The sequence below is a fragment of the Mytilinidion resinicola genome (assembly GCF_010093595.1).
Source record: "Mytilinidion resinicola strain CBS 304.34 unplaced genomic scaffold BDZ99scaffold_34, whole genome shotgun sequence".
Classification (NCBI taxonomy): Eukaryota; Fungi; Ascomycota; class Dothideomycetes; order Mytilinidiales; family Mytilinidiaceae; genus Mytilinidion; species Mytilinidion resinicola.
This window is the reverse complement of record NW_022985470.1, coordinates 407,875-431,115: the sequence shown is the minus strand read 5'-3', so window position 1 is coordinate 431,115 and position 23,241 is coordinate 407,875. Positions and strand designations below refer to the sequence as shown.

At 51.9% G+C, this 23,241-nt stretch overlaps 9 protein-coding genes across 9 annotated transcripts; 5 read left to right on the top strand and 4 right to left on the bottom strand.

The window, feature by feature from the left end:
- Positions 1–1,146: 1,146 nt before the first annotated feature.
- Positions 1,147–1,893, top strand: BDZ99DRAFT_527859 (uncharacterized protein; the record flags this gene model as incomplete). The annotated part of the gene is made up of 1 exon (XM_033726301.1): positions 1,147–1,893. The coding sequence occupies one exon, from the start codon at positions 1,147–1,149 to the stop codon at positions 1,891–1,893; it is 747 nt and encodes a 248-aa protein (XP_033569162.1).
- BDZ99DRAFT_210925 (uncharacterized protein) lies at positions 1,784–2,618 on the top strand. Its single transcript, XM_033713338.1, has one exon. The coding sequence runs from the start codon at positions 1,894–1,896 to the stop codon at positions 2,377–2,379; it is 486 nt and encodes a 161-aa protein (XP_033569161.1). The 5' UTR covers positions 1,784–1,893; the 3' UTR covers positions 2,380–2,618.
- Positions 2,619–3,172: 554 nt separating this feature from the next.
- On the bottom strand, positions 3,173–4,934 carry BDZ99DRAFT_402242 (uncharacterized protein; the record flags this gene model as incomplete). Its single annotated transcript, XM_033716274.1, has 3 exons — positions 3,173–4,053; positions 4,106–4,490; positions 4,545–4,934. The coding sequence occupies 3 exons, from the start codon at positions 4,932–4,934 to the stop codon at positions 3,173–3,175; spliced, it is 1,656 nt and encodes a 551-aa protein (XP_033569160.1).
- A 1,715-nt stretch (positions 4,935–6,649) lies between these two features.
- Positions 6,650–7,810, top strand: BDZ99DRAFT_210908 (uncharacterized protein). The gene has a single exon (XM_033713337.1). It carries the CDS (start codon positions 6,876–6,878, stop codon positions 7,644–7,646), a length of 771 nt encoding a protein of 256 aa, XP_033569159.1. The 5' UTR covers positions 6,650–6,875; the 3' UTR covers positions 7,647–7,810.
- BDZ99DRAFT_492305 (P-loop containing nucleoside triphosphate hydrolase protein) lies at positions 7,797–8,848 on the top strand (the record flags this gene model as incomplete). Its single annotated transcript, XM_033723154.1, has 2 exons — positions 7,797–7,884; positions 7,947–8,848. 2 exons carry the CDS (start codon positions 7,797–7,799, stop codon positions 8,846–8,848), a joined length of 990 nt encoding a protein of 329 aa, XP_033569158.1.
- Positions 8,849–9,607: 759 nt separating this feature from the next.
- BDZ99DRAFT_577139 (P-loop containing nucleoside triphosphate hydrolase protein) lies at positions 9,608–14,231 on the bottom strand (the record flags this gene model as incomplete). The annotated part of the gene is made up of 10 exons (XM_033728657.1): positions 13,863–14,231; positions 13,625–13,812; positions 13,518–13,572; positions 12,861–13,462; positions 12,382–12,808; positions 12,124–12,279; positions 11,488–12,073; positions 11,259–11,434; positions 10,674–11,203; positions 9,608–10,610 (listed from the first exon to the last, which is right to left on the bottom strand). The coding sequence occupies exons 1-10, from the start codon at positions 13,962–13,964 to the stop codon at positions 9,608–9,610; spliced, it is 3,825 nt and encodes a 1,274-aa protein (XP_033569157.1). The 5' UTR covers positions 13,965–14,231.
- Positions 14,232–14,448: 217 nt separating this feature from the next.
- BDZ99DRAFT_552095 (uncharacterized protein) lies at positions 14,449–16,885 on the top strand (the record flags this gene model as incomplete). Its single annotated transcript, XM_033727043.1, has 6 exons — positions 14,449–14,702; positions 14,760–15,202; positions 15,262–15,557; positions 15,601–16,029; positions 16,084–16,328; positions 16,388–16,885. The coding sequence occupies 6 exons, from the start codon at positions 14,449–14,451 to the stop codon at positions 16,839–16,841; spliced, it is 2,121 nt and encodes a 706-aa protein (XP_033569156.1). The 3' UTR covers positions 16,842–16,885.
- A 1,121-nt stretch (positions 16,886–18,006) lies between these two features.
- Positions 18,007–19,849, bottom strand: BDZ99DRAFT_527853 (MFS general substrate transporter; the record flags this gene model as incomplete). Its single annotated transcript, XM_033726300.1, has 3 exons — positions 18,007–18,326; positions 18,392–19,529; positions 19,598–19,849. The coding sequence occupies 3 exons, from the start codon at positions 19,847–19,849 to the stop codon at positions 18,007–18,009; spliced, it is 1,710 nt and encodes a 569-aa protein (XP_033569155.1).
- A 788-nt stretch (positions 19,850–20,637) lies between these two features.
- Positions 20,638–22,993, bottom strand: BDZ99DRAFT_455333 (uncharacterized protein; the record flags this gene model as incomplete). The annotated part of the gene is made up of 2 exons (XM_033718437.1): positions 20,638–22,821; positions 22,881–22,993. 2 exons carry the CDS (start codon positions 22,991–22,993, stop codon positions 20,667–20,669), a joined length of 2,268 nt encoding a protein of 755 aa, XP_033569154.1. The 3' UTR covers positions 20,638–20,666.
- Positions 22,994–23,241: the final 248 nt, after the last annotated feature.

Genomic DNA, 23,241 nt, shown 5'->3' with positions numbered 1-23,241 from the left:
AATATCAAGACTTTTGCATGGGAATTATGGCAGACACTACGACACCAGCCTATTCTTGTAGAGGATAATGCCTCAATTCACTCAGCAAAAGCGACGCGCCTGGCCTGGGAACAGAACGGCATGCTTGTAATGGAATGGCCGGCGAATTCCCCTGATTTGAATCCAATTGAGAACGTTTGGCGGCTGTTGAAGGGGAGAATACAACGCCGGTTTCCTACAACAAAGGAGGAAGTACGGCAGTACGCTGAGGAGGAATGGGAGAAGCTTGAGCCCGAAGAATTTGAAAAGTATACGGGCAATATGAGGGAGCGTTGCCTTGCTGTAATTGCTGCTGATTGCGGCCCAACGAAATATTAGTTACTGAATAAGCACTGTTTTCATGTGGCGATATGGCGATTGTAAGCACTAACAGAGATGCTTGCAGGGAGCGCCGGCAGCCCTCTCAGGTAGCCCCCTTGTAGGTTTCTAACGAAGTTTCCCCCACCTTACACATCCGGTGAAGCGCCACCCACCGCCACGCTTCCAGACACGTGATTTTCCACTAAGGACCTCCATATCACCGTTGGAGCTCACAAGGGAGTGGCCAGAGCGGGTCGGCACCTCCCTACTAGCGCAACCTTACTTTAGTAACTACTAATATTATATTTTCTCTAGTAGGACTTTAGTCTAACATTAGTATAGGTAATTAAGGAGTAAAAGCTTCTTTCCGTCTTATATAGCTGTGCGCGGCCCGCAGGGAGCCACGTGACTATTATGTGTACTAGGCTAACCTACACACCTCCGGAGCCTCTTCACAGTTTTGAAGAATCCAGCCTTTCTCATCCATCAGAGCGCCTCTTACAATCGTTGCGTATCGCTACCTCGTTTTTCCCCGCCTCGGTTGTGAGATGTTGGTACTGATTCCGTCTAGACTTGAAGTTGGGGCCAACCTTGGTACCGCCAGTGAGACCCAACGCCAAGGCCACCACTCTGATGAACGCGCTCTGATGATTTTAAAACAATATAGTCACCGCCCGAGTACTCGCTGGACTTCTTCTTCACACACTCACATAGCTCTGCGCCACAACCCAGGTCTTACTGCCTTCAAACAATCCTCAAAGCCTCCTGGACATTTTACGCCTGCAATCTGCGTCGTCAGTCGCTGTAATGATCCGTCTGCTAAGTTTCTATAGCCCTGATGAACGCTCACCTATTACAATCACCAGCTTCGGCACAGCTGCACCACCACCCTGCCAACGCCCACCGTACCCTGAAGCATCCAAGAGCGCATTCTCAGGCGAAAATCCCAACGTGGTAGTCTCCACAGTGGCTCCACCCACTCTCACCAACCTCCCGGCCGAGCTCCGCCAGCAGATTCTCGCCGGCACCATCATCATCAAGATTAGTGGGCCCCACAAGATCTTCCTTACAACTCCCGCCGCCAGCGTCTGCAGACTCCTTCACGCAGACCTGGTCGAGATCAGCCGCATCTGGATTCCCCCATCATGTACGCCCACGGTGATCAAAAACCCCACCGGCATGGACGGCCTCGCAGCTCTCACCCGCTTCTACAAGGAGCACGCGAAAACCACCAAGCGCGAATGGGCTGGCCTTACCTCGATCCGCATCCACGCCTTCAACACCGAGACGACGCGCTTGCCGCCGCGCCCGTCGTACGACAAGAGCGTCCCTAACCCACTCAAGCCCGACGGCCGCCCGTTCAACCTCCAGCACGCGTGGCGGGAGGATTGGCCCCGCGAGATCCGCAAGCTGCCAGCCAGCATCACGCACGTCGTCATCGACCTGAACGTGCCCACCGCGCAGCTCGCCCTGCTCGAGGCGTGCGGCCCGGGCGACCGCCGCGTGCCGCAGGGCCGCAAGCGCCCCTACACCCGCTTCCAGCGCGAGTACTGAATGGACGCGCTCAGGCAGCTGCTGCGCATGGTCGAGGAGATCATGGAAGGCGACCCGCGGGATCGCGGGTATAACCGGCTGGCCCAGCAGCTGCAGCCCGGCCGCCCGCTCTACTCCGTAAACAGCGTGACGTACGAGCTGGCGGGCACGCTGCCAGAGAGCCAGGCGGGCGTGGTGGCGGCGGCATTCTTGCGGGAAGCTAAGACGCCCTTCGCGCACTACGGCTGGGGGCTTGACTGCTGGATGCCGGCGTATAAGTCGTACCTGGCTGAGTATCTCAGGGATGTGCGGCCGATTTATGGAGCGTTGTTTGAGGAGCACCGGCAGAAGGAGCTGGCGAGCGCGACGAGGAAAGCAGAAGGGGCGAAGCAGAAGCGGGAGCTGGCAAAGGAAGCGAAGGAAGCGAAGGAGAAGAAGCGGAAGCGGGAGAAAGAGCGGAGGGAAGCTGGCGCTACGAGGCTGAAGAGGTTGAAGAGGGATTCCTAAAGACGGTGAAATATGCGGGTGGTGAATTTGGTCTTCGAGCTTTAGATTGATCTAAAAGCGTTACAATAGTACCATCACACCAGAGATTGGCGAGAACTGTTGCCTCGACTGCAATTTTGGCTGGTGCGGCGGAGCTTTCCTGGAGGAATGGTCCCTCCTCTCCTTTCTTCGATTTTCTTTCCTTGCGATTTGGACTGTGGTTCGGTAGTTTGCACCTGGGCCCTATGAAACAGTAATCAAATACTTGGATATATCTATCACACCTTGAACTGAAAGTGAGAAAAACCTCACCATGCGACTCACCCTTACATCCTGCAGATACACCCAGCTATAATCCACCTCCAAAACATAGAACTCCGCGCCCCTAACCCCATATCCTCCGGTACGTGCAGCTGCTGGCAAGAAAAGGAGAAGACACTCGGTGAGTCTCCACGGTCAACAGCTTGGGCCTTCGCTACGCGGTGTTGGCCCCTTCCTGTGTAGCCGATTACTCAGCAGCTGTATATTTTTTTTGTTTTACGGACCTAGCTAGCTTCCTCAGATGAACACCAATACAATACACTCTCTCTTCCTGCATGCCGAGCTCTGACAGCGGACCGGTGCAAGCTGGGCGAGGCAGAGAAGATGTACTCGCGAGCGCTGCAAGGATACGAGAAGGTAGCGGTGCTCCCAAATCCCCAATGTGAAGAATTACGATTCATGCAATTCGAAATAGTGCAATACGAGTAAAGCCCTTCCCAATTCTCATGTATTTATCGCAACAGGGGAGTTGATTCGCAATCCAGGTAATGCATTATGGTCGACGTCTGGGTCCTCTTTCTTGGGAATTTTTAGCAGGAGATCCTGGTATATTTTTCAGTCGAAAGGGTAGTTGTGGCAACCTCACACCTCTACCAGCCTTCCGTTGACGAGCTGTCGTAAGCTGCGTCTTTGCCGTAGTAACGAATTTTGAACGATCCGCAGCCGATAACTGGAAAGGAAGTGAACTATAACTGACCAAAAGGACTTTGACTTGCGTTGATAGTCCCCGGACCAGGAGTTCATTGAAGAAGTGTTCGAATGCGAGTACCCAAGAGAATCCGTCAACAGGTCCAAGGTCTCTATTCAGCATCTCCAGGTCCACAATGATATAAACTTGGCTACCAATATCTGCAAGTACGGCTTCCAAGACTTGAAACCACTCTGTTTCTGTCGAGGCGCCATGGAATGTAGCACACTTCATGGCCATTGACTTCTCTGTCTGAAGCTTGTGTCGAATTTGAATGGCTTGTCGTACGAGATATTTCAGCAGGTCGTTTGATGAAATGTTTGCTGATGAACCGTTCTCCTGCGGTACTCTCATGGCTAGCAAGACTGGCACTTTTGCGTCGTGAAGTTGCTCTATGACATCGATGCATAGATTCCTCATGACGAAACGGGCGTGATAGTTCCCGACAATGATTGATAAGGCCGAGTCGTCAGTAGATGACCAGCGATGCAACTTTGGCGACTGCCAGAAGCTGTTGGGTACCGAGCGAACCGCTGCGGTGTGAGATCGCCGCTGCTTAAGAGAGTGGTGATATTTATATACTTTCGTAGGATCCCAGATAGACACGTCTGATAGTGACATCATGATTTGGGAGAATTGCAGGTCTGATAGACGGTCGTTAGTGTCGATTAGCGCACCCGAATGCACTTTCAAAATTAGTATTTGAAGCTGGTGCTGTCTATCAACCTGGCCACTCACAAGTCACTGCGTTACTTATTTTCTCCACCATGGCGCTCGTCTTGTTAATTTTGTCGTGAATGTCTCTGAATTCAGCTTGCTGGCCTGACACTGCTAGTTGGTTGATGATGCGAGAGCTTTGTGATATTTGCTCCAGGAGATCTTTGTAGCGGAGCTCCTCTGGTCTCGTGATACTATGAAGGAAGTGGTAGAGTTTTCCTTCTTCGTACCAGTCCCGTGCTCGGATGAGGAATCTCAAGATATAGACATAGAGATCTGTGACAGCCGCTCTCATTCGGTCCGTAGGATATAAGTTGGAGGCCAGTTCGATGCGCGGAAGCGTATCTGCGATCTGAGATATCGCTTTCGCTAGTGTAGCAATCACTTTCCCGTGGTTTTCAACAGCCTCTAAGCGAATTAGCCTTCTATCTCTAGTAACAATGGGTTTGGGGGGCCAAACCACTATGAGAAACTTGATCGAGCCCCATACTAGAGCAACATATTCCGGATGGTGTTGGGCAAAAACGTCGAGGACGCTACCGTAGAAGTGGATTCGATGCGAGAGCCGTTCTAACCATCTCCATGCCTTGGACTCCTTTCGTTGGGACAGATACTTTGTCATCGACTCGGAGACTGTAGCCTGTACATCCTGTAACGACGTCGCCGAGGACGCAATTTCGGCTTTTCGATCGTCTTGAGTGAGGTCAGATGCAAATTTGGCTTTCGCCTCGTCGAACGCTTCTTCGATAAGCCTCTTTGACTGACTGGTAATTGCATAGTTAGTGTTGTCCTGCCAACTTGTCCTGGGTTCCTTTACCTCGAACCTCCGTTCTGCGGACTTTGATACCATTCCTGGAAAACCGACGATCGATTCATTGAAGCAGCACACTCCAGCCTTGTTAGGGCGTTTTGGCAAAATGGTCTTGTGATCACTAGAACAGACAAAGCTGTAGCGAAAGAAAAACCCCAAGCTCTTCCAGAAGCACTGACGACGAGTAATGGTCTTGTGAGCGAGGAGTGCGACATTACTTATGGTGGGTAGATGATACGGAAGCGGCCCAGCATACCCGTGCACATAGTCAGCCCTTGTGCTTCCACGTATCCCTCGCGTGCGTCTCAGCCATCGAGGCTGCCTCGCTGACCCCCTTGTGCCAGATGGCCACCATGTGCTGCAAATGCTCACGTCGCGATTTGATTTGACATTCGTCGAGCTGCAAGTGGCGATGCGTTGTGCGAAAACGCCACGGATCATGCATGCCCCGCAGTTATGCTGGTGTCCAGCACACAGCCTCAGCCACCAACCTTGGAACCTTCAAAATCCGGCCTTTTGCCTCGTTGCTGGAGGCCTCCCCTAAACCAGCCTCTTCTTCAGCCTTTTCTTATCTTTGAAAACCCATGCCTTGGAGCACTACAGCTGCTTCAATTTACGCTTCTCAACTCGTTTACAGCAAAGCTGGATCTGTTTCTTCCACACCATGCGGACAATGATGATGATGACATTCTCCGTATTGCGAAGCGACTTCTGAACGACAACGACAAAAAGCATAAGTACAGAGAAGGCGGCTATATAGAACTCAAGTCGCACTTCCAGTCTTGCATCAGGAAGGCTTTGAGGACCCTGGACTGGACCATTTTTAACAAGATCTTCAGCCGTCCAGACAGCCACAGTAATACCGAATATTGGAAAGTCCTTTCCGGACGAATTACGAAGTTTTGTGCCAGGATACGGGTGGAATTCAATACCTGTCTCCTTGACTTCCCTCGCCAGGTCAGAGAAAGCGTTTCAGTCGCAGTGAAAGCCTTTGTTAATGAGGAGGAAGAGCTCCTTCAAAAAGGCCTCATTACCAATATAAGCCTCCTTACCCATTCATCAGGTCTTACCAGAAGCATTGATAACGAGGATTCAAACCAAAATCAAGACCACGACCAAGGAACAACGGAACTGCAGCTACCATCGGGGATTCCTGGGGCAAACACTGAAGCACAGGAAGAAGAAGATCAGGTACGGGAAGAGCGCGAGAAGAGAGGCGAAAGCATATTTTGGAACCACATTACCATATCAAGAGACCAAACTGCCTCTAGTAATTTCAAGAACGAATTACTCCTGACACTTCGGTCTTCTCAAATCGAAAGGTCGGAAGCTCTCATATTCGCCAAACGGGACACCGGTCCCAGATATTTTGAGAAGCCCCAACCCCACACAATTCCAGCGCGGCCGGTCTACCGCCGACAGCCCATCGTCGGGCAGCCCCCAACATCGATATCCTTGCCACGACAACGAAGCCTCCAGGTTCTTTCAAGCGAACATCCAGCCGAGGAATCAAAGGGTGCCACTCTCAACGACATTATGTCTTTTCATAACCCGCTTCACGCTGCAGCTAACCAAGATGACGTTAAGTCAGATTCCATGGTCACAAAACAATTTCGCACTCAACATAACGATGGAAATTCGATAGTTTCCACGGGAGATGATTCAGTGGGCGAGCTCCTTGGTCGCATATCGTGCCTGGAACTGGAGAATCGAGACCTGAAAACCCCCCAAAAAGTGAACATCAGGTCTGAGATCTTATATTTCATCCAAGAAGACCCTAAAACCAGCGCTACGGCCTACCTCGATGAACCTATTTGGGCAATTGGTCCTCGAGGAGAGATCGTGCTGAAAGCCCATTTTCCTGTCCCTGATGTAAGAGGGTACGTACGACAAAAGCACGACATCGCATTCCTTATCGGCAAGATCTACGTACCAAAACAGCAAGAGAGCGAGGTTCAGAAAGCTGCACGCGATGGAAAGATGATTCCCCGGCCGAAGCCAACCAGGGAGACAATCCGACTCGAGTCCCAAGACATGATCGAATCCATGGAAGCCTTCATCGCCGGAAAATTCAAATTCATCGAAGAACATCCGGATTTCGATGTTAGAGCTCCCTTGGCGGCCCCATATCTCTTCTGGTACCACGACCGATCACCAGAAACGATAAGTGGACTGAATGACCTACACCAGAAGCATATGCGCAGACTCACAGGATGGATTGATGACAACTACGGCGAGATGTATCACCGTGTAGAGAAGCAATTGGACAAAGGAGTCGTTTCTTATGAGTCGATAGAGTTTCTCATGAAGCCTGGTGACGCTATCATCCTGAACAACAAACCAGGACAGGAAGGTGGAACCTTGAAGGCCGAGATTGCTGCGTCGTGGCCAGCTAGTAAAACGCCCCAGAAGCTTGCCGACTTTGGTGTAGATTCGCCCTGGGTCAAAATGAATAAGGATCACAAAAAGAAATGCACCTGGAAGTGGATTGTTGATTGCTGGGCCTACAAATATGATGGCTCGTTCTACCGAACGGAGAGGCAGGTTGAGATCCAATTGCGGGCGGAAAAGGCGGACGAAGAAGTCGCCATTCAGAAGCTGAACGTCTACCCTTTGAGATACGCCAGTGAAGAAACCAGAGCACTTCTTGAACAAAGAGGCCGAACGTTCTGGAGCTGTCGAGATAGAAGGCTTGTCTCGTACGAAGACAAGAATGGAATTTACGGCGTATGCTTCCCGGCCTACGTTTGAAGCCGTCTGAGCTGACCGTTCCTCTAGAGCGCAGAACGGTTCATGGTGGACTTTTATACCTACAGACAATTGCACTCAGATTCGTCAGCCTTCAAACGGGAATACCAATCCCGCGATGATCACAACGAAAAACGAATGGATCTCAGCGCCATGGAGGCCGATGAACCGCCACCAAGTCCTGAAATTTACGCCTTTCCCGACACAATCATTGGCTACAATCTACGTAGCAAGAAGTGGGGTGCGTAATGTACTTATGTATCAGACTATAGTTTGTTACGAGCAAATTCTGACAGTTTGTAGTGGACCTCGAGGTCGACCTGATCCGAGAAATCACCTGGAACAAGCAATCGTTTGCGCACCTCGTCGTGGACAGCGAAACTAAAGAGCTGGTCCAAGCTCTGATCACTAACCAAATAGCCCGAGAGCAGGGCACTGACATCATCGAGAGCAAAGGCAACGGCCTCATAATCCTTCTCCACGGGGGCCCGGGCACAGGAAAGACATTCACAGCCGAAAGTGTGGCAGAGATGGCCGAGAAACCACTATTCCGGGTGACGTGCGGCGACATCGGCACGAAGCCAGAAGCAGTCGAAAAATACCTAGAGTCTGTGCTCCACCTTAGCAAAAACTGGGGCTGCGTTGTGCTTCTCGACGAGGCCGATGTTTTCCTAGAGCAGAGAACACTCACCGATTTAGAGCGCAACGCTCTCGTTTCTGTGTTCCTCCGGGTGCTTGAATACTACGAAGGTATTCTAATCCTGACCTCGAATAGAGTTGGAACATTCGATGAGGCCTTTAAATCCCGCATCCAGCTCTCCCTCCATTACGAAAACCTTACCAAAGGCCAACGCTACAAGATCTGGAAGAACTTCCTCAACCGACTGAAAGACATGGGCACATCGCCCAATGCAACAGTCACGAAGCCGGGGACCCGCGAACGTAAACTTGCGGGGCCTATTGGCATTGACTTCGAGGATGTCGAGTGTTATTTGAGCGAGCTTTCCGAGGTTGAGATGAATGGGCGCCAAATCCGAAATGCGATTACGACAGCGAGACAATTGGCTAAGTTCAAAAAAGAACTGATGAATTATAGCCATATCAAGCACGTTATCAAGGTGTCAGGCAAATTTGATAAATACTTGAATACTGTGCGAGAGGGGCTTTCGGATGACCAGATCGCAAGAGATGACGGCGTCAGATAATTATTCCCTTTGTCATGTTTTCCTTCCAGCCCGTGTCCATGATTTCCAAGTCTTCCAGGAAAGTTCACACTAGAATTGATTTGCAACAAAAACAAAGCAAGAGTACGATTGTCTCTTACATCAAAATGCTACTGAAGAACATCGCTTTTGACCACTTCGCACGTCTTTATCAAGCCCTCAAAAGACCCTAGATGGCCTCGATGCACTCAAGTTTGAACACTCCACGAGCGTTTGCGCTGCCAAGAGTTAGCTCTTCTAGACCATGTTAGAGTGAAAAATGTGGGTGAGGCATGTTAATGAGTTCACCTCACAAAAGATTTCAGGTGAAGTATAACTGAAATGGATCCTTATAAACTGTTTTATTTTGGATAAACGCACACCCCCTAATCACTCCACGCACACCCTCCCTCTTGTCTGATCTTCTAATTGGTTGGAGCGGCTCGGAGCTTCGTCCGGAGCTCTACTATCACGTGCATCCGCACGTGTTATCCTTTCTAATATACTTAGCCATCATGAGGCTATACAAACTAGCATAGCTATATAGCCTCTCCGTTTTACAGCGCATTCTATCTAATTTCTTTAGCCGTATATTCTATATAGCCGTATATAAGGCTGTATATGAGACGCCGTATATATGGCTACCTGGCCACGACTCTTACACTCTGAAGACAATCCTATCTGTGCTCAACATCTACCCACCTGATGGCAAACCCTAAGGCCCCATACCCCAAACGGCACCTTCCCTCCTCACCCACCCCCTCAAACCGCCCTATCCAACGCCTGCCCCCGACACATCTCCCAATACACCCCCCTCTTCCCCAACAACTCCCCATGCGTCCCCATCTCCACCACCCTCCCCTTCTCAAACACCAGAATCACATCCGCATCCTTCACCGTGCTCAGCCGATGCGCCACCGCCACCGTCGTCCTCCCCTCCTTCGCCCTCCCCAGCGCCGCTTGCACAACCCGCTCGCTCTCCGTATCCAGCGCGCTCGTCGCCTCGTCAAGCAGCAACAGCCGCGGCCTCCGCACCAGCGCCCGCGCAATCGCGATGCGCTGCCGCTGCCCGCCGGAGAGCTGGGAGCCGCGCCCGCCACAGAGGGTGCCGTACCCATCCGGCAAGCTGACCAAGAACTCGTGTATATTCGCCTGACGTGCCGCGTCCTCGATCTTTTCGGTCGTGGCGTTAGAAGGGTCCGCGAGGCCCATTGCGATGTTGTCGTAGACACTCGCGTCGTAGAGAACCGGCTCTTGCTGCACGAGCGCGAGCTGCGCGCGGTAGAGGCGTGGGTTGCGCTGCGGCAGGGGGGTGGAGTCGAAGCGGATGATGCCGGAGGAGGGGTCGTAGAAGCGCTCGAGGAGGGCGATCATGGTGGTTTTGCCGCAGCCCGAGGGGCCGACGAAGGCGGCGAATTGGCCTGGGTGAACGTCGACGTTGATGCCTTTGAGGACTTTGGCGTTGGGGCGGGTGGGGTAGGCGAATTCGAGGGCGGTGCAGGTGGCGTGGCCGGGGTCTTTAGCGGAGTAGTCGCTCTTGAGGGTGGTTTCGGAATGTTGGGGGGAGGTTGGTTCGGTTTCGCGGATTGTGGGGATTTGCGTGCGGAACCAGAGGATGTAGTTGGCCGCGGCTTGGGCTTTGGTGATGCTGCTGGTGTATTGGAAGAATTGGGCGGCGGCTTCGCCGGAGAAGACGATGCCGATGAAGACGATGAAGAATTGGCTAGTGGAGTATTCGCCGATTGAGATGAGGTGGCCACCGTACCTGGGGTTGTGAGTTTCGAGCTACAAGAATGAGTTCGCGTAAGAGGAACTGTAGATGGCTTACCAGAAGCCCAAGGCCATAGCCGCAAAAGAGATTGATTGTGTCAAGGCATACCAAAACATGGTCCAGATGAGCGACTTCATCGATCGGGCGGCTACTCCCCCGACCCTCTCTTCGTATCTTTGGATGATGTGTCGTTCCATGGTGAGCGATGACACAGTGCGGATTGCTGAAACAGCCTCTGCCGCAAGTCCAGCACTGCTAGAGAATCTCTCTGAAGTCTCTTTCTCGAGCTTCCCTTCAAGTACTACGCGAAGGTATCCGCAAGTCACCTGGGGTAAAAGAGCGCCGAATATGACCACCAGGGCTAGCTTCCATCCGATCACGAGAGCAAGAATGCAGCTAGCAGTCAGGTTGACGCATTGAATTAAGACGAGCCCTATGTTGAACCCCAGTAGCTCTTCTAAGTTGGTTGGGTACGTAGATAGGCGGGATGCAAGTGCGCCCGTCGTATTCTCTGGCCTGTCGAAGAAAGCCATGTCCTGTCGAATAGAGTTTTCGAAGAGCTCTAGTCTGTACTTGCGCGAGACTACCTAGACCCAATTAGCTTACCTGTCGATAGGAATACTAATCGTTTATATTACGTACCTGAGCTATTCTGTTACCCACGAAACCCACGGTAAAGTAAATTCCGAATTGTGCAAGAGCCACGATGAAGAACATGAGGGCATAGAAGTTGGCGTGACTGGTCCGTTTGGCGCCTTCGAGTTGGAATGTATTGATCGCTTTGGACAGCAGTATCGATTGCGCTGGGAATGTGAGGCCTGTATAGTTATTAACATATTGGAACGTGCTTTTGGAGAAGTAGTGTACTGACCACCGAGGATAAATGCAACCGCAGACATGAGAAAATAGTACCACAGGTTCATCTGCTCTCCGAGCATGATCAAAATGCACCTGACCAGACCATAATTCATGGTCTGGCCTTGCTTCTTAACGGAATTGTCTTCGGCATGTAGTGAGCCGACCTGTGTGTTGGTTCGAACAAGTGAGACTTTGTGGTCAAGCGGTTCTGCGTCTGAACTTTCATCCATAATTTCGTCCCTATCGCCACTACCTCCTCCAAGGTCTTGAGCTCTCACAAGTTGAGCGTAAGCATGATCGGTAGCGAGCAGTTCCTCGTGAGTTCCCTGCTCGATGATTCTACCGTCAGAAATGACTGCTATGTTATCTGCGTTGCGGACCGTCGATAGCTTGTGAGCAATGACTAAAGTCGTGCGATTTTCTGAGACATTATCGAGGGCCTTCTGGACGACCTTCTCCGCGTAAGGGTCAAGCGCGCTGGTGGCTTCGTCTAGAAGAAGAATCTGTGGGTTAGAGATGATGGAACGAGCAATGGCCAGTCTTTGCTTCTGGCCACCTGAAAGCATAATAGCGCGTTCGCCGATTTCTGTGTGATATCCCTGGCGTGTGTCAATAAATATCCTCAAAGATGGAGCGTACTTTCATTTACCTTTGGTAAATGCTCAACAAATTCATCAGCGTAAGCTGCTTTGCATGCTTCTTTGACCAACTGCAACTGGTCATCCTGAGACAAGCCAGCCCTTTCGGTGCCGAGCAATCCAAACGAAACGTTCTCGAATACTGTTCCATTGAACAATACAGGTTCCTAGAGTGAGTTAGATTTTAATGTCCAGCGAGAAGTCAACTCGCATGCAAACAGGCGGGGAGTTCTCCCAACGGCGACGGCCAATGAAGAGCTGGTTCGTACCTGCTGGACGAGTCGCATCCGAGTGCGCAGCCATTCTATGTTGACCTCTCGTATGTCTATTCCATCAACGAGAAGATGGCCTTCTGATTGGTCGTACCATCGCTCTAGGAGCCCAATGATCGTGCTCTTGCCGGATCCACTAGCGCCGACCAAAGCTGTGGTCTTCTTGGGTGGTATAATAAGACTCAACCCATGGAGGACAGGTGCATCAGGTCGTGAAGGATACGCGAAATGAAGATTTTGCGCCTCGAGTTCTCCGATGCACTTCTCCGGGCGCAGTCCTTCGTTTGACATGGAGTCAATCTCCGGAACGCGATCAATGACTTTGAACAACTCCGCCGCAGCTGAGGAAGATTTGGTGATTTGGACTATCTGCGGGCCGACCTGAGTCAGTGCGGCAGCAGCGACAATGACCGCAAAGATAACGCTATCGTGAAAGATCAGAGAATATAGATGAACTAGTTAGCAGAGAAACTTACGTCACAACCTTGCCTGATTGCTTGATTTCACCACTGGAGTATAGCCGAATTCCCTCCCAAAATGCGAGAGCGTACCCGCAGAATATGCAAAAGAACTCTATGGAGAATAACGCGCCGTATATGGGAGACTTCTTGTTGCCAACCTTCTGAGCATCGGCAAGAAGGCCATCGTACTTGCGAGACATCAGCGGTTGCAGCCAAAAGGCGTGCACAGTTCTCATGCTAGAGAAGATTTCCTCAGCCATCAAACCAGCCTCGCCATAGATGGGTAACAACTGGCTTTCGGTCTTTACGAGAATCGCAATCGCTCCAAATGTAACTATGAGAATAGTGGGGACTATGCTGATGGTAATTAGAGTAAGCTTCCACTGAACCGCAAAGGCGACTATGAAGGCAGCGAAGAAAGTCGTGATACTTTGGAGGGTGAGGGTGAGTTTCTCGGCTATACCAGAGTTGACCTCGTTTCCGTTGGTGGTAACCTGCACGGAGGTAGATCCAGCCTCCGAGGAGTCGAAGAAGGCAATGTTCTGGCGTAAAGTGTGCTTTAGGAAATCAATTCGGAGAGCTCTTGTCGTTCTAATCGCGGATATTGAAATCAACAGCTATGTCGCCGCGGGGGTTAGACCAAACCAGAGTAGTCACGTGACGGAAACGTACAGTATGGATATACGTTAAACAGAACTTTCCAATGAATAGATAGACAAAGTACAAGCTGTATATGGATGAGAAGGCGATATTAGACCAGTATTGTGAGGAGACGTCACCTCAACGTTCGTATGTCGCCTTGAAACTTCGCCTTCGTCGACTTCCCGACTGCAAAGTCATTGAAAGTTGTAACAAATCTACCGAATATGACGTCCATTAAGGGGAGTAGAACGCCAGCAGCCATTGCCGCGATGAAGGCGATGATGTTGAGCACCCAACTGGTGAAGTCGGCATATCTGAAGACGCGCTGCATGGCTCGTTAGAGATCGCGCATGTCGTCAGGCCGATCAGACTCACAAAGTAGCTCTTGACTCCTCCGCCCTCTTTGCTCTTGGATTCAGCATCAACATTCCCTTTCAGACTCTCGTCTGATCGAGACTTCTGGGGTCCACGTGCCATGATATCGAAACAAAACCTTGAACAGCCGCAATTGAAATGGACAAGAGGGAGTCTCTCTAATCAAGATAAAGATAACAATGAGTATATTCTCGCTGTATGCATGGTCTGCAGTCCTACTATATGTTGCATGCTTCGCGGTAGGAGGCGGCGATGTGTATATGAGATTGAAGCGGAGGCCGAGGACACCGACAAAAAGGCAGAAACATAGCAGAGTCCTGAAGTACAGGCATCTAAGGAATACGTAGCCGCAGCACGGGCGTTGATGAAGGATGACTACATGTTGGCGGTAGTGATGCAAAAGTGGCTACTAAGAAAAGTCTACAAGGATACGATATGTCTTGGCACGGGTTCCGCGGAATCCGCCGCTTTGATAGGTTTCCAACCACCACGCGTCTCCCTCCACACAGCATCCCCGCCACACTTTGTACTTCCTCAACGCCGCCATCTCGCATTCCTCGGGACCCGAAGCACCCATATCGCCAAGATGAGCGCCTCTCGATCGAGTTCAGTGGATGCAGGGCAGGCCTCGTTCGTGCCCAATCAGCGTGCAGTACGCATCAACGATGCATTGCTTCAGGGGATTGATATTTATTTCTTACAGTGCGACAACTGCCGAACGAGAAAGATCAAGTGCGATAAATTGATCCCTTGTTCAAGTTGTAGGGCTTCCAAAACAACCTGCCGGACGACGCAGGAAAAGAAAGACCCCCGCCAAAGGGTGCTCATCTCCGGCCAATAGTAAGCATTTCATTTTCTGCAGTCCAAGATGGACAGGGCTCGCTCTGACTCATTCAGTGAGAAGAAGATCGATCGAATCGAAGACCGCCTTGCCTCGATTGAGAGAATGTTGCGAGCGCTTACCACTAACATGGCCGCTACGCAGCACAGCTCCCCGGACTCGGGCATCTCAGTCGCTCCGTCTGCGCATGGGTATGAGGAAGCTCATCCGCCCCTAGACGATGATGTGCCTTTTGAGGGAGATACGAGTCTCAATGCACATTCTGTCTTTGCAAGCCGGCTGCTTGAGCAGAAAGTTGGCAGCGATGGTTTCACCGGTCAAAATCCGGAGATGGCTGCTGCGCTCTCATCTCTCCGAAATATAGTCTCAAAAGGGTTCACCGAGACTGAAGAATGCCAATCTGGAGACGCTCCGAGAAGCAATGCTGGAAAACTTCGACAAACAAGTGTCGAGCGACCTCCACGACGTCTGGTGCTAGAATTCTTGGAAAGAGCTGAAGGTAAGATCCCAACTCTGACACGTGATCCTGCCAAGCTTACACCATACTGTCTTCAGGAGCTAACTTGAATGGCCTTGGCTATTGCTTTTTTCCTTTCCTGACCGGAAAAAGACTCAGGGACTCATGTTCGGCCGTTTATGACAACGAGCATTGCTCTTCGACTACACAGATCCTGTTTTATGGCGGCATGCAAACGGCTTGCGTTGACTATCTTATGGTTATGCATGATGACGCAGCGGAACAGCAATATGGGCCACTTGCAGCGTTGTGTAGGCGCAATTTCGAGGCTCTTTTACTCAACTTGCCCCTTCTCATGCCAGCTACCATCGAGAATGTACAAGCTTTGTTGCTGGGAGTAAGTTCTCCTCATACTTTGCTAACAATGCCTAACATGTTAGGGCTGTCACTACATGGAGCTGTCCAAGCCATCCTCGTGTTGGACTCTAACTGCCCATGCCGCAAGTCTTAGCCAAAGTCTCGGCTGCCATCGAATCTCCTCTATGAATGGCGATCCAGAAGACGTCAAAGAGATGAAAATGTTCCTCTTCTGGTCAATATACACCATTGATAAGAGCTTATCTTTGCGATTGGGTCGCTCGTCAACTATCCGAGACGACGACATTTCGATCCCTCAGCCTGTTCCGGGAGGATCATCACCAGCTATGTGGAAAGAGATGGTTTGCCATTGGATCAAATTTACAAAGGTGCAAGGACAAGTATACGATCAACTGTACAGCCCGGCAGCATTCGCGGCCAGCCACAAAGAGCGAATTGAGAGAGCTAGGATGCTTGTTTTCAGAATCGGCGAAGTCAATAAAAGTAATCAGGTTAGTTCACCCTAAACCTCACTGGTAGTATCACGTCGTAATTTCTCGCGCTAGTCGAAATTGACCAAGGACCCCATTCCGGAAGATGCCAGAAATATATTCTCGCATGCGGATCAAGTTACAATGTACTCAACTTTGACACTCATATATCGCGCCATTCCTCCACGGTACAACGACCTCTCGAACACCTTCTCGACTGAATGCATCGAGTCAGCACGAGCGGCTATACGACAGCACCTGGAGTGCGCCGACCAGTACAAAAACAAGCATCCGGAGTACTGGGCCGGCTATATCGGATGGTAAATCCAATGATATAAACCCTAAATCTCTACTCTACCAGTGCTAATTAGTATCATAGGGCTGTCATGAATGCACCTTTCACGCCCTTTCTAGTACTTTTCTGTCACGTAATCACCGTTTACGAGCAATCAGATCTATCACTCCTTTGTGACTTCGTTGCCACTCTCTACTCGCACAAGAAGACTTCTGTGAGTACTGAGAAGCTGCGTCGTCTCTTCGATGTCTTCTACCGCGTCGCGAAAGTCTACGTGGAGTCCAAAACGCAGGACCTTTACGGCTCGCAGCCGGCTGGAAATGCAATTCCGCCGTCGAACGACTTCATGGACGTGGGTTATGGAGCGGAATTCGATGCTTATCTGAGCCAGCTTGGCATGGCGCCGAACCCGGTTTATCCGAACACGGCGCAGGAGAACGAATTTGATGCTTCCACGAATCTGCAAGAGTGGTTCTCCGGCAATCAGTATATTATGGGATTGCTCGAGCAGGATCTTACGAACATTGACATGCCATGAAGATGCTTCAATCAACGATTCAGGCCTACGAGCTTCATGACCGATCCTCCGTCTATGTCACGTGACCGTCTCTACACCTACCTGCACGAAGCTGGATGCGGTGAAACTTCAGCCTCTTCGACAAATCTCTGGAAGTGCTCAGCCTTCCGTCTTATTCGTCGCCCCACCGTTGGAGACAAGGCTGAATTGGACTGTGCACACGTGCAGGCTGCAGCGCTTAGCCTCAAGAACTTGAGCACTGCCGCCGTTGCTAGCCTTTCGTAACAATTGCTTCCTCTCCCGTCTCTTTCCAGAGTTGAGCTGAGCCGTCCTTACTTTGGTATTCCAACGTCCTCTGCCGATATCATCGCGACTATCGCCTCTCTTCGTCGTCCTACCGCCATCTTCCTCCGCGTCTATATCGATGTCTTATCGTCGAAACAAAACGCGATTTCCTTGGAAGGTCCACGCCAAGCCAGAGGGTCAACCTCCTCTACAGCGCTATGGGTTGCGACGACTCTCCACGTACAGGGACATTCGGCCTCGTCACATATATCAGCAGAGTCCACTTCCGCATTCTCAAGCTATCCGGTTCCTCTACCTGCATCCAGGGGCTCCCCAAGCGGGACATCCGAATCTCTTTGCAGACCCATGATCTATCCGACACACCAAGCCCAGACTATGCAGCTATTTCATACGCTTGGGGAGACGGAGCCTGCAATATTTCCATAGAATGTGACGGATCCATTATGCTCGTCACGGAAACGGTCTACCAGATGTTATTCCATACGCAGCAAAAGAACGAGACTCGAATTCTTTGGGTTGATGCGATGTTTATAAACTTACCTGTCGCAGCCGCGCCGAGGCCCGAACGTCATCACTGCTCTCTACTCTGTTCTACGCGATTCACACCCAATCACCAGCAACTCTCTATCTTTCTTTCTTTCCGTCGAGTGGTTTCAGATACCAGATTACCATGGGTCAAAAGAGATCATTTCTCGACACTGCTCGCAACGGCAACCAAGCCCGTGGCCGTCGAGCAGCCAAACGTTTTCGATGACTTTTGTACCTTTGTAGCAGACAAAGAATGTATTAAAGTTCTAAGATCTAACTCTTGCTACCGGACGAAAAGCCGTCCCTATCCTGTACCCAAGCACCCGCCGCGCCACCGCCGCCAGCTCGAATCCTAGGCCATGTGCTGCGTCGCGGGCTTCGAATCCGGATCCTGGTAAAGCCTCCTCCAGTGGCTCATCAAGCCAACGACAAAGGCAGAACCCGCAAAGCCGACCATGAGTCCCCAGACAACCCGGAGCCCAGCAATATACGCATCCACTATCCCATCGATTTCCTGTGCCGAAAACACTTTCCTGATCTCCGTTGCGCCCGTGCCTAGCAACAAACTTGCATCGATTCCCGGCAAATTCGAAAGGGCATTTTGGATCATCGTGTTGTTGAACGCACACTGCGCGATAGAGATGCCGAACGCGCCGCCGAGGATCTGGAACACTGGACCACCAAGAGTTAGTCGAAGTTTCAAGAGGCGTAAGAAACGAAAACGGGAGCGTGCTTACGAAGAATGATAGAGGTGATGGAGGGTAAGTGTTCTGGTTTCTGACCTTCCTGCGCTACCGCCATCGTACACTGCCAACAAACCCCCCACGCCACGCCCGCCAGTATCTGGAACCCAATCCACTGCCCCGTTGTCGTGCTCCCACCAAGCGTATAAAAGCATCCACACGCCACCGTCGCCAAACACGACCCTCCCGCCATCATCGGCACCGCATACCCATACCTCGACAGCGCCAATCCCCCCGTAATCGACGAAATCCCAAACGCCAACACCAACGGCAGATTCCTGACCCCGGAATCCGACGGGCTGACATCCCTCACACTCTGAAAATAAATAGGCAGGTAATACAACCCAACAAAATACGACGCCCCATAAAAAAATTGAAACGCACTCCCCACCCACACAGCGCGCTGCGCACACAACCGCATCACCAGCATCGCGCGCTCCCTCTGCCACACCTCCCACGCGAAAAACGCCGCGAAGATAGCCACAAACCCAACGAGCAGCCCGACGACGACGCTGCTGTCCCACGCCATCGTCTGCCCGCCGTACTGCAGTGCGAGCGTAAACGCGATGATGCCGCCCATCAGCACCGCCGCGCCGCCGAGGTCGAGCTGCAGGACCTTCTCGCTGAAGCGCGCGGGCAACGGGTCGACGTGCACGTTGAACGACAGCACCGTAAACAGCGCCGCCAGCCCGCCGATGGGCAGGTTGATGTAGAAGCACCAGCGCCAGCTGACGTTGGCGGTGAACCCGCCGCCGATGAGCGGGCCGCACACCGCCCCAATCCCGTATGTCGAGATGACCAGCCCGAGCAGCTTCGCGCGGCGGCGCGGCGCAGCGGCCAGCGCGACGAAGAGGAAGGCGCCGGTCCCGACGCCGGAGCAGCCGAGCCCGGCGATGGCGCGGCCGATGATCAGCACGTTGGCGTTGGGCGCGACGGCGCAGATGAGGCTGCCCAGCTCGAAGACGAAGAGGGCGAGCAGGAAAATGTGTTTGAGGCGGAAGTAGACGAGCGCTTTGCCCCAGCACGGGAGGGTGCCGCTGAAGGTCATGAAGTAGGCGGAGCCGTACCAGGAGACCTTGTCCAGGCCGTGGAATTCGTCGGTTATGCGGGGGATGGCGGTCGCGACGATGGTCTGGGGGAGCGGGGTTGTTAGTTTGGGGGGAAGGGGGGGGGAGGGGGAGGGGGAGGGAGAGGACGCACCTGGTCGAGGGAGACGAGGAATTGGGTCATCAGGACGGCGGACATGATGAGGATCATTTGGAGGCCATGGGGCTTTTCAGGCTCAGGTGAAGAAGGCTCTAGGGAAGGCGTAGGCGGCTCTGGGGAGGGCGCGCCGCCGCTCTCGTTCTCCTTCTCTGCGACGTTGTCGACATCCTGAGGCTTTTCGGCGTCGCTAGTGGTTTTCGATAGGGTTGGCGTGAGGGGGCCGCTGTTCGTCTGGAGGGATCCCATCGCACCGGACTAGGAAATCCAGATCCGTAAAGTCAATCAACCTACGAAAGGATCTATCGAGATTCTGGTAAAGTGCTGGTTTCCGATGCCTTCCGAACGTTTTATCGAGGGTTGGCGGTAGGAGGTCGTGTTCTGGCCAGCTCGAAGTCGATAGTAAGAAAAACATACACGGTGCGTAGCTGGGCATTAAGTACAAAGGCTCTGATGACTTTTAGCACACTAAAGGGGTGTCGATCATATTATCAATACCTATTCTTCCGCCGCCGCGGGCGGAAGTTTACATCTGTGCGAGATCAACGAGGTGAAACGTGTTAGAAATACGTGCTTCTTCCGCCGCCGCGGGCGGAAGTTCACATCACGCAAAACTAGCGAGGTCCAATTTTGTAAGAAATCTGAATCGTTGAACGTTTGTGTGCGATCTAATTAGCAATACGTGCTTCTTCCGCCGCGCGCGGGGGCGGAGGTTCATGTTTGGGCGACGAAACACTGGCCATTTTAGGTACTGGCGATAACGTAGTCATGGGCTTATAAGAAAACGGCATTGCACAGTTCTTTCTGTCTATTGTAGGGGTAGCAAAGCGGAAACCCCCGAAAGAGGAAAGCTTCCTCACTGGCTTATCAACCTGGTGTCTCCCAGGGAAAGGCAGGCTACGCGTAAAGCCATGTCGAGATGCGCTTGAAGTGCGGTTAGATTGATCTAACTTCTCTAACACCAGATTGCAGACTACTCACACTGTCAATGGTCTGACTATTTAGAACACATCACATTGACAACGACTTCACTAATGCTATATCATGAACAACTGCTACTATTATTCTAATGTGGAGCGCCTTCGAAGCCTTGATCAAAAGTTGCTAGTCCATCCATCATCAGCGTGTCAAAGAAAGCCAAATCCACTCCCTGAAGCGCCCAATCGTCCCTACCAGTAGTCGTAGTAGGGTTCGCATTGCGGCGCATCTGTTCAGAGACATAGTCCTCGCCTTGCTCCACACTCGGGTTCGACACGTCCCAATTCTGTTGTTGGTTCCCGTCAGGCAGTTCAGAGATATCTACGCTAGAAAATTGACCAAGCGGCACTCCTGTCGCTACCTCGTCGTCCAATCCGCTATTACGAGGATGCTTAAACCTTGCCGCGTCGTCCGAAAACACTTTTGATATGCATCCCTTACGTGAAATGCGGATATCGCCGAGGCATGCTATCGAAATCCGGAGCACGATATCACCTCCATCCGACTCATCAACCACTGCGCCGCTCGAGGCCTTTCGCGGTGTGTCGGTGGGCGTCCAATGGTAATCCTCCCCTTGGGCCGCAGCAGCCTCGATCTTGAGCAGCGACCGCATCAACTTCGCACACTCAATACTCATAGCGTCGTTGTGGTATTGGCTGACAAGATCAAGCTTCTGCAAGACTTGTTCTAATAGAATCCGGTCACTGAGGCGCTGATGCGCCAGAAAGTTCTTCGCGACCGGTGTGGAATCACCCTGGGAAAGCGAGAGATGGATATCCAGATGCGCGAGCAATAACGTTAAAACGGCTGTGAGGGTGGTGAAATCCACCGGTCGGAAACACAAGGCCATGTGATTGACGTTCCGGTAAGCGATGAAGCGGTTGAGGATCTCGCGACTAGCATTGGCGCACGTGATGGTGGAGTAATCTTCGTGGCGGTCTACGTTGCGGAAACGGTCGCTGTGGATGAAACTAAGCATGTACGGGAGGTGCAGCTGGTTGAGCAGGTAGAAGTAGAAGACTTGGGAGATGAGGCGGATGGTCTCTTGCGCCTCTTCGAACGAGCCTAGCGGCACGCCGTCGTAGCTTGGGGGGCGCCAGAAGTCCCCGGGCATGCTTTGGGATGCTTTGAGTAGTTCCGCGTCGATGATCTGGTCTTGGCTGTAGGAAGAGAGACCGAGCTCGTTGCGTTCTAGGATTCGTCCTGCTATAGTGGAAAGTGATCGCTGAAGCTTGCGGATTGGAGGTTCGGGTTCCAGCAGTGAAGGCATCAATGCGCTGGTGCTGCTGACGTTTGTGCCTTGCGGAAGACCGAGAAGTAGGGACAGATAGCGGTCCATGTAGACGATACGGAGCCACATCATCTCAGGGTAGAATGTAGCTTCAGGGTCGATTCTCTTGAGCGGAAGATTTGGGAAACGATGAATTCCCATCAATTGTGCTGACGATATAGCTGTTCGATATACCGACCACGCTCGCCGGAGGTTTCCCGCATGGGTGTGGAACAGTCCTTCCATCATGATGCACTCTAGGCTATCTAGGCTTCCGTGTAGTTCGCTGTTTGTAGTCACTAGTTTGATGGCTGCGGTTACTAATCTTTCCTTGATGGTATGTGGAGGTTTAGAGAAGGTGTAGTGACGATGGTACCACGCGCTTTGCAGGAACACGGCACAAGCGAGCATTAGTCTGGCCAAAATGACGGGGTGTGTTTTCGAGTTTGGCATAGTCGGCGTTTTGATGGGTGCCTCGTCGAATTCTTCCTTTGTCATCATGCACTGCCACTCCGAGTTGATCATCTGGCAGCAAAATGACATGTTCTTGCTTGATCTAAGCAGAGTCTCTGTGTCTTGACGGGAAGGGAAAGCGGCCAGCAGTGAGGCCGAGATAGCCTCTTCGTTGGTCGATAGGGAAAGATGAGCACTCGCACTTCCGGAGATGGTATCGACATTGCTAGTAGGTGTTACAGGAAAGCTAGTCGTGGTGGCAGGCGGGGTATTGCTACGGGCAGAGGCATCGAGTATCCCGGTGTTTGATGCGTCTGCGTTGAGCTTGCTGGCCAAGTCGCTGAGCAAGCTTTGCACTTTCACGATGCCCTCGCTGATGGCACCATAGTGTTCCTGCTTCGGGGGAACCGTTTCTGGCAATTCTTGTCCAGCGCAGACTTTACCTCGGCGCCTACAATTGGTACACGTCTCGTCGTCGGATGGGGCAAAGATGCATCGGATCTTCCGCCGCTTACATTCCCTACGTTGGTTTAAGCAGGCAGACTCCACGCAGCCTACGGCATCGGGGATCCTGCTTACCAACAGCTATGAGTGCCTTTGCGGAGCTTCCTCCGCTTGTGGCCCGTTTCTGAATTGAACGGAGCCGCGTGGGGTGACGCGGAGTGTGATGCGGACGGAGATAGTGCAGACATGCTGACAACGATGCCGGGCGCGGGTTCTCTGCCTAGTAAACAGAGACGTAGTATCTTGCTCGGCGGAGGTTGCAATATGACAGACTGAAATGCGGCGGGTTGGTATTTCGGGAAACAGAAACTCCTCGTGTCCGTCCGCCGCCGCGGCGGACGGAGATGTCCAATGGATAAGCAATCACACGGAATCCCATTGATAACAGCAATTTGATAGTTAGCACGCAAGAGGGTAAACGGCTATGATTCGAATG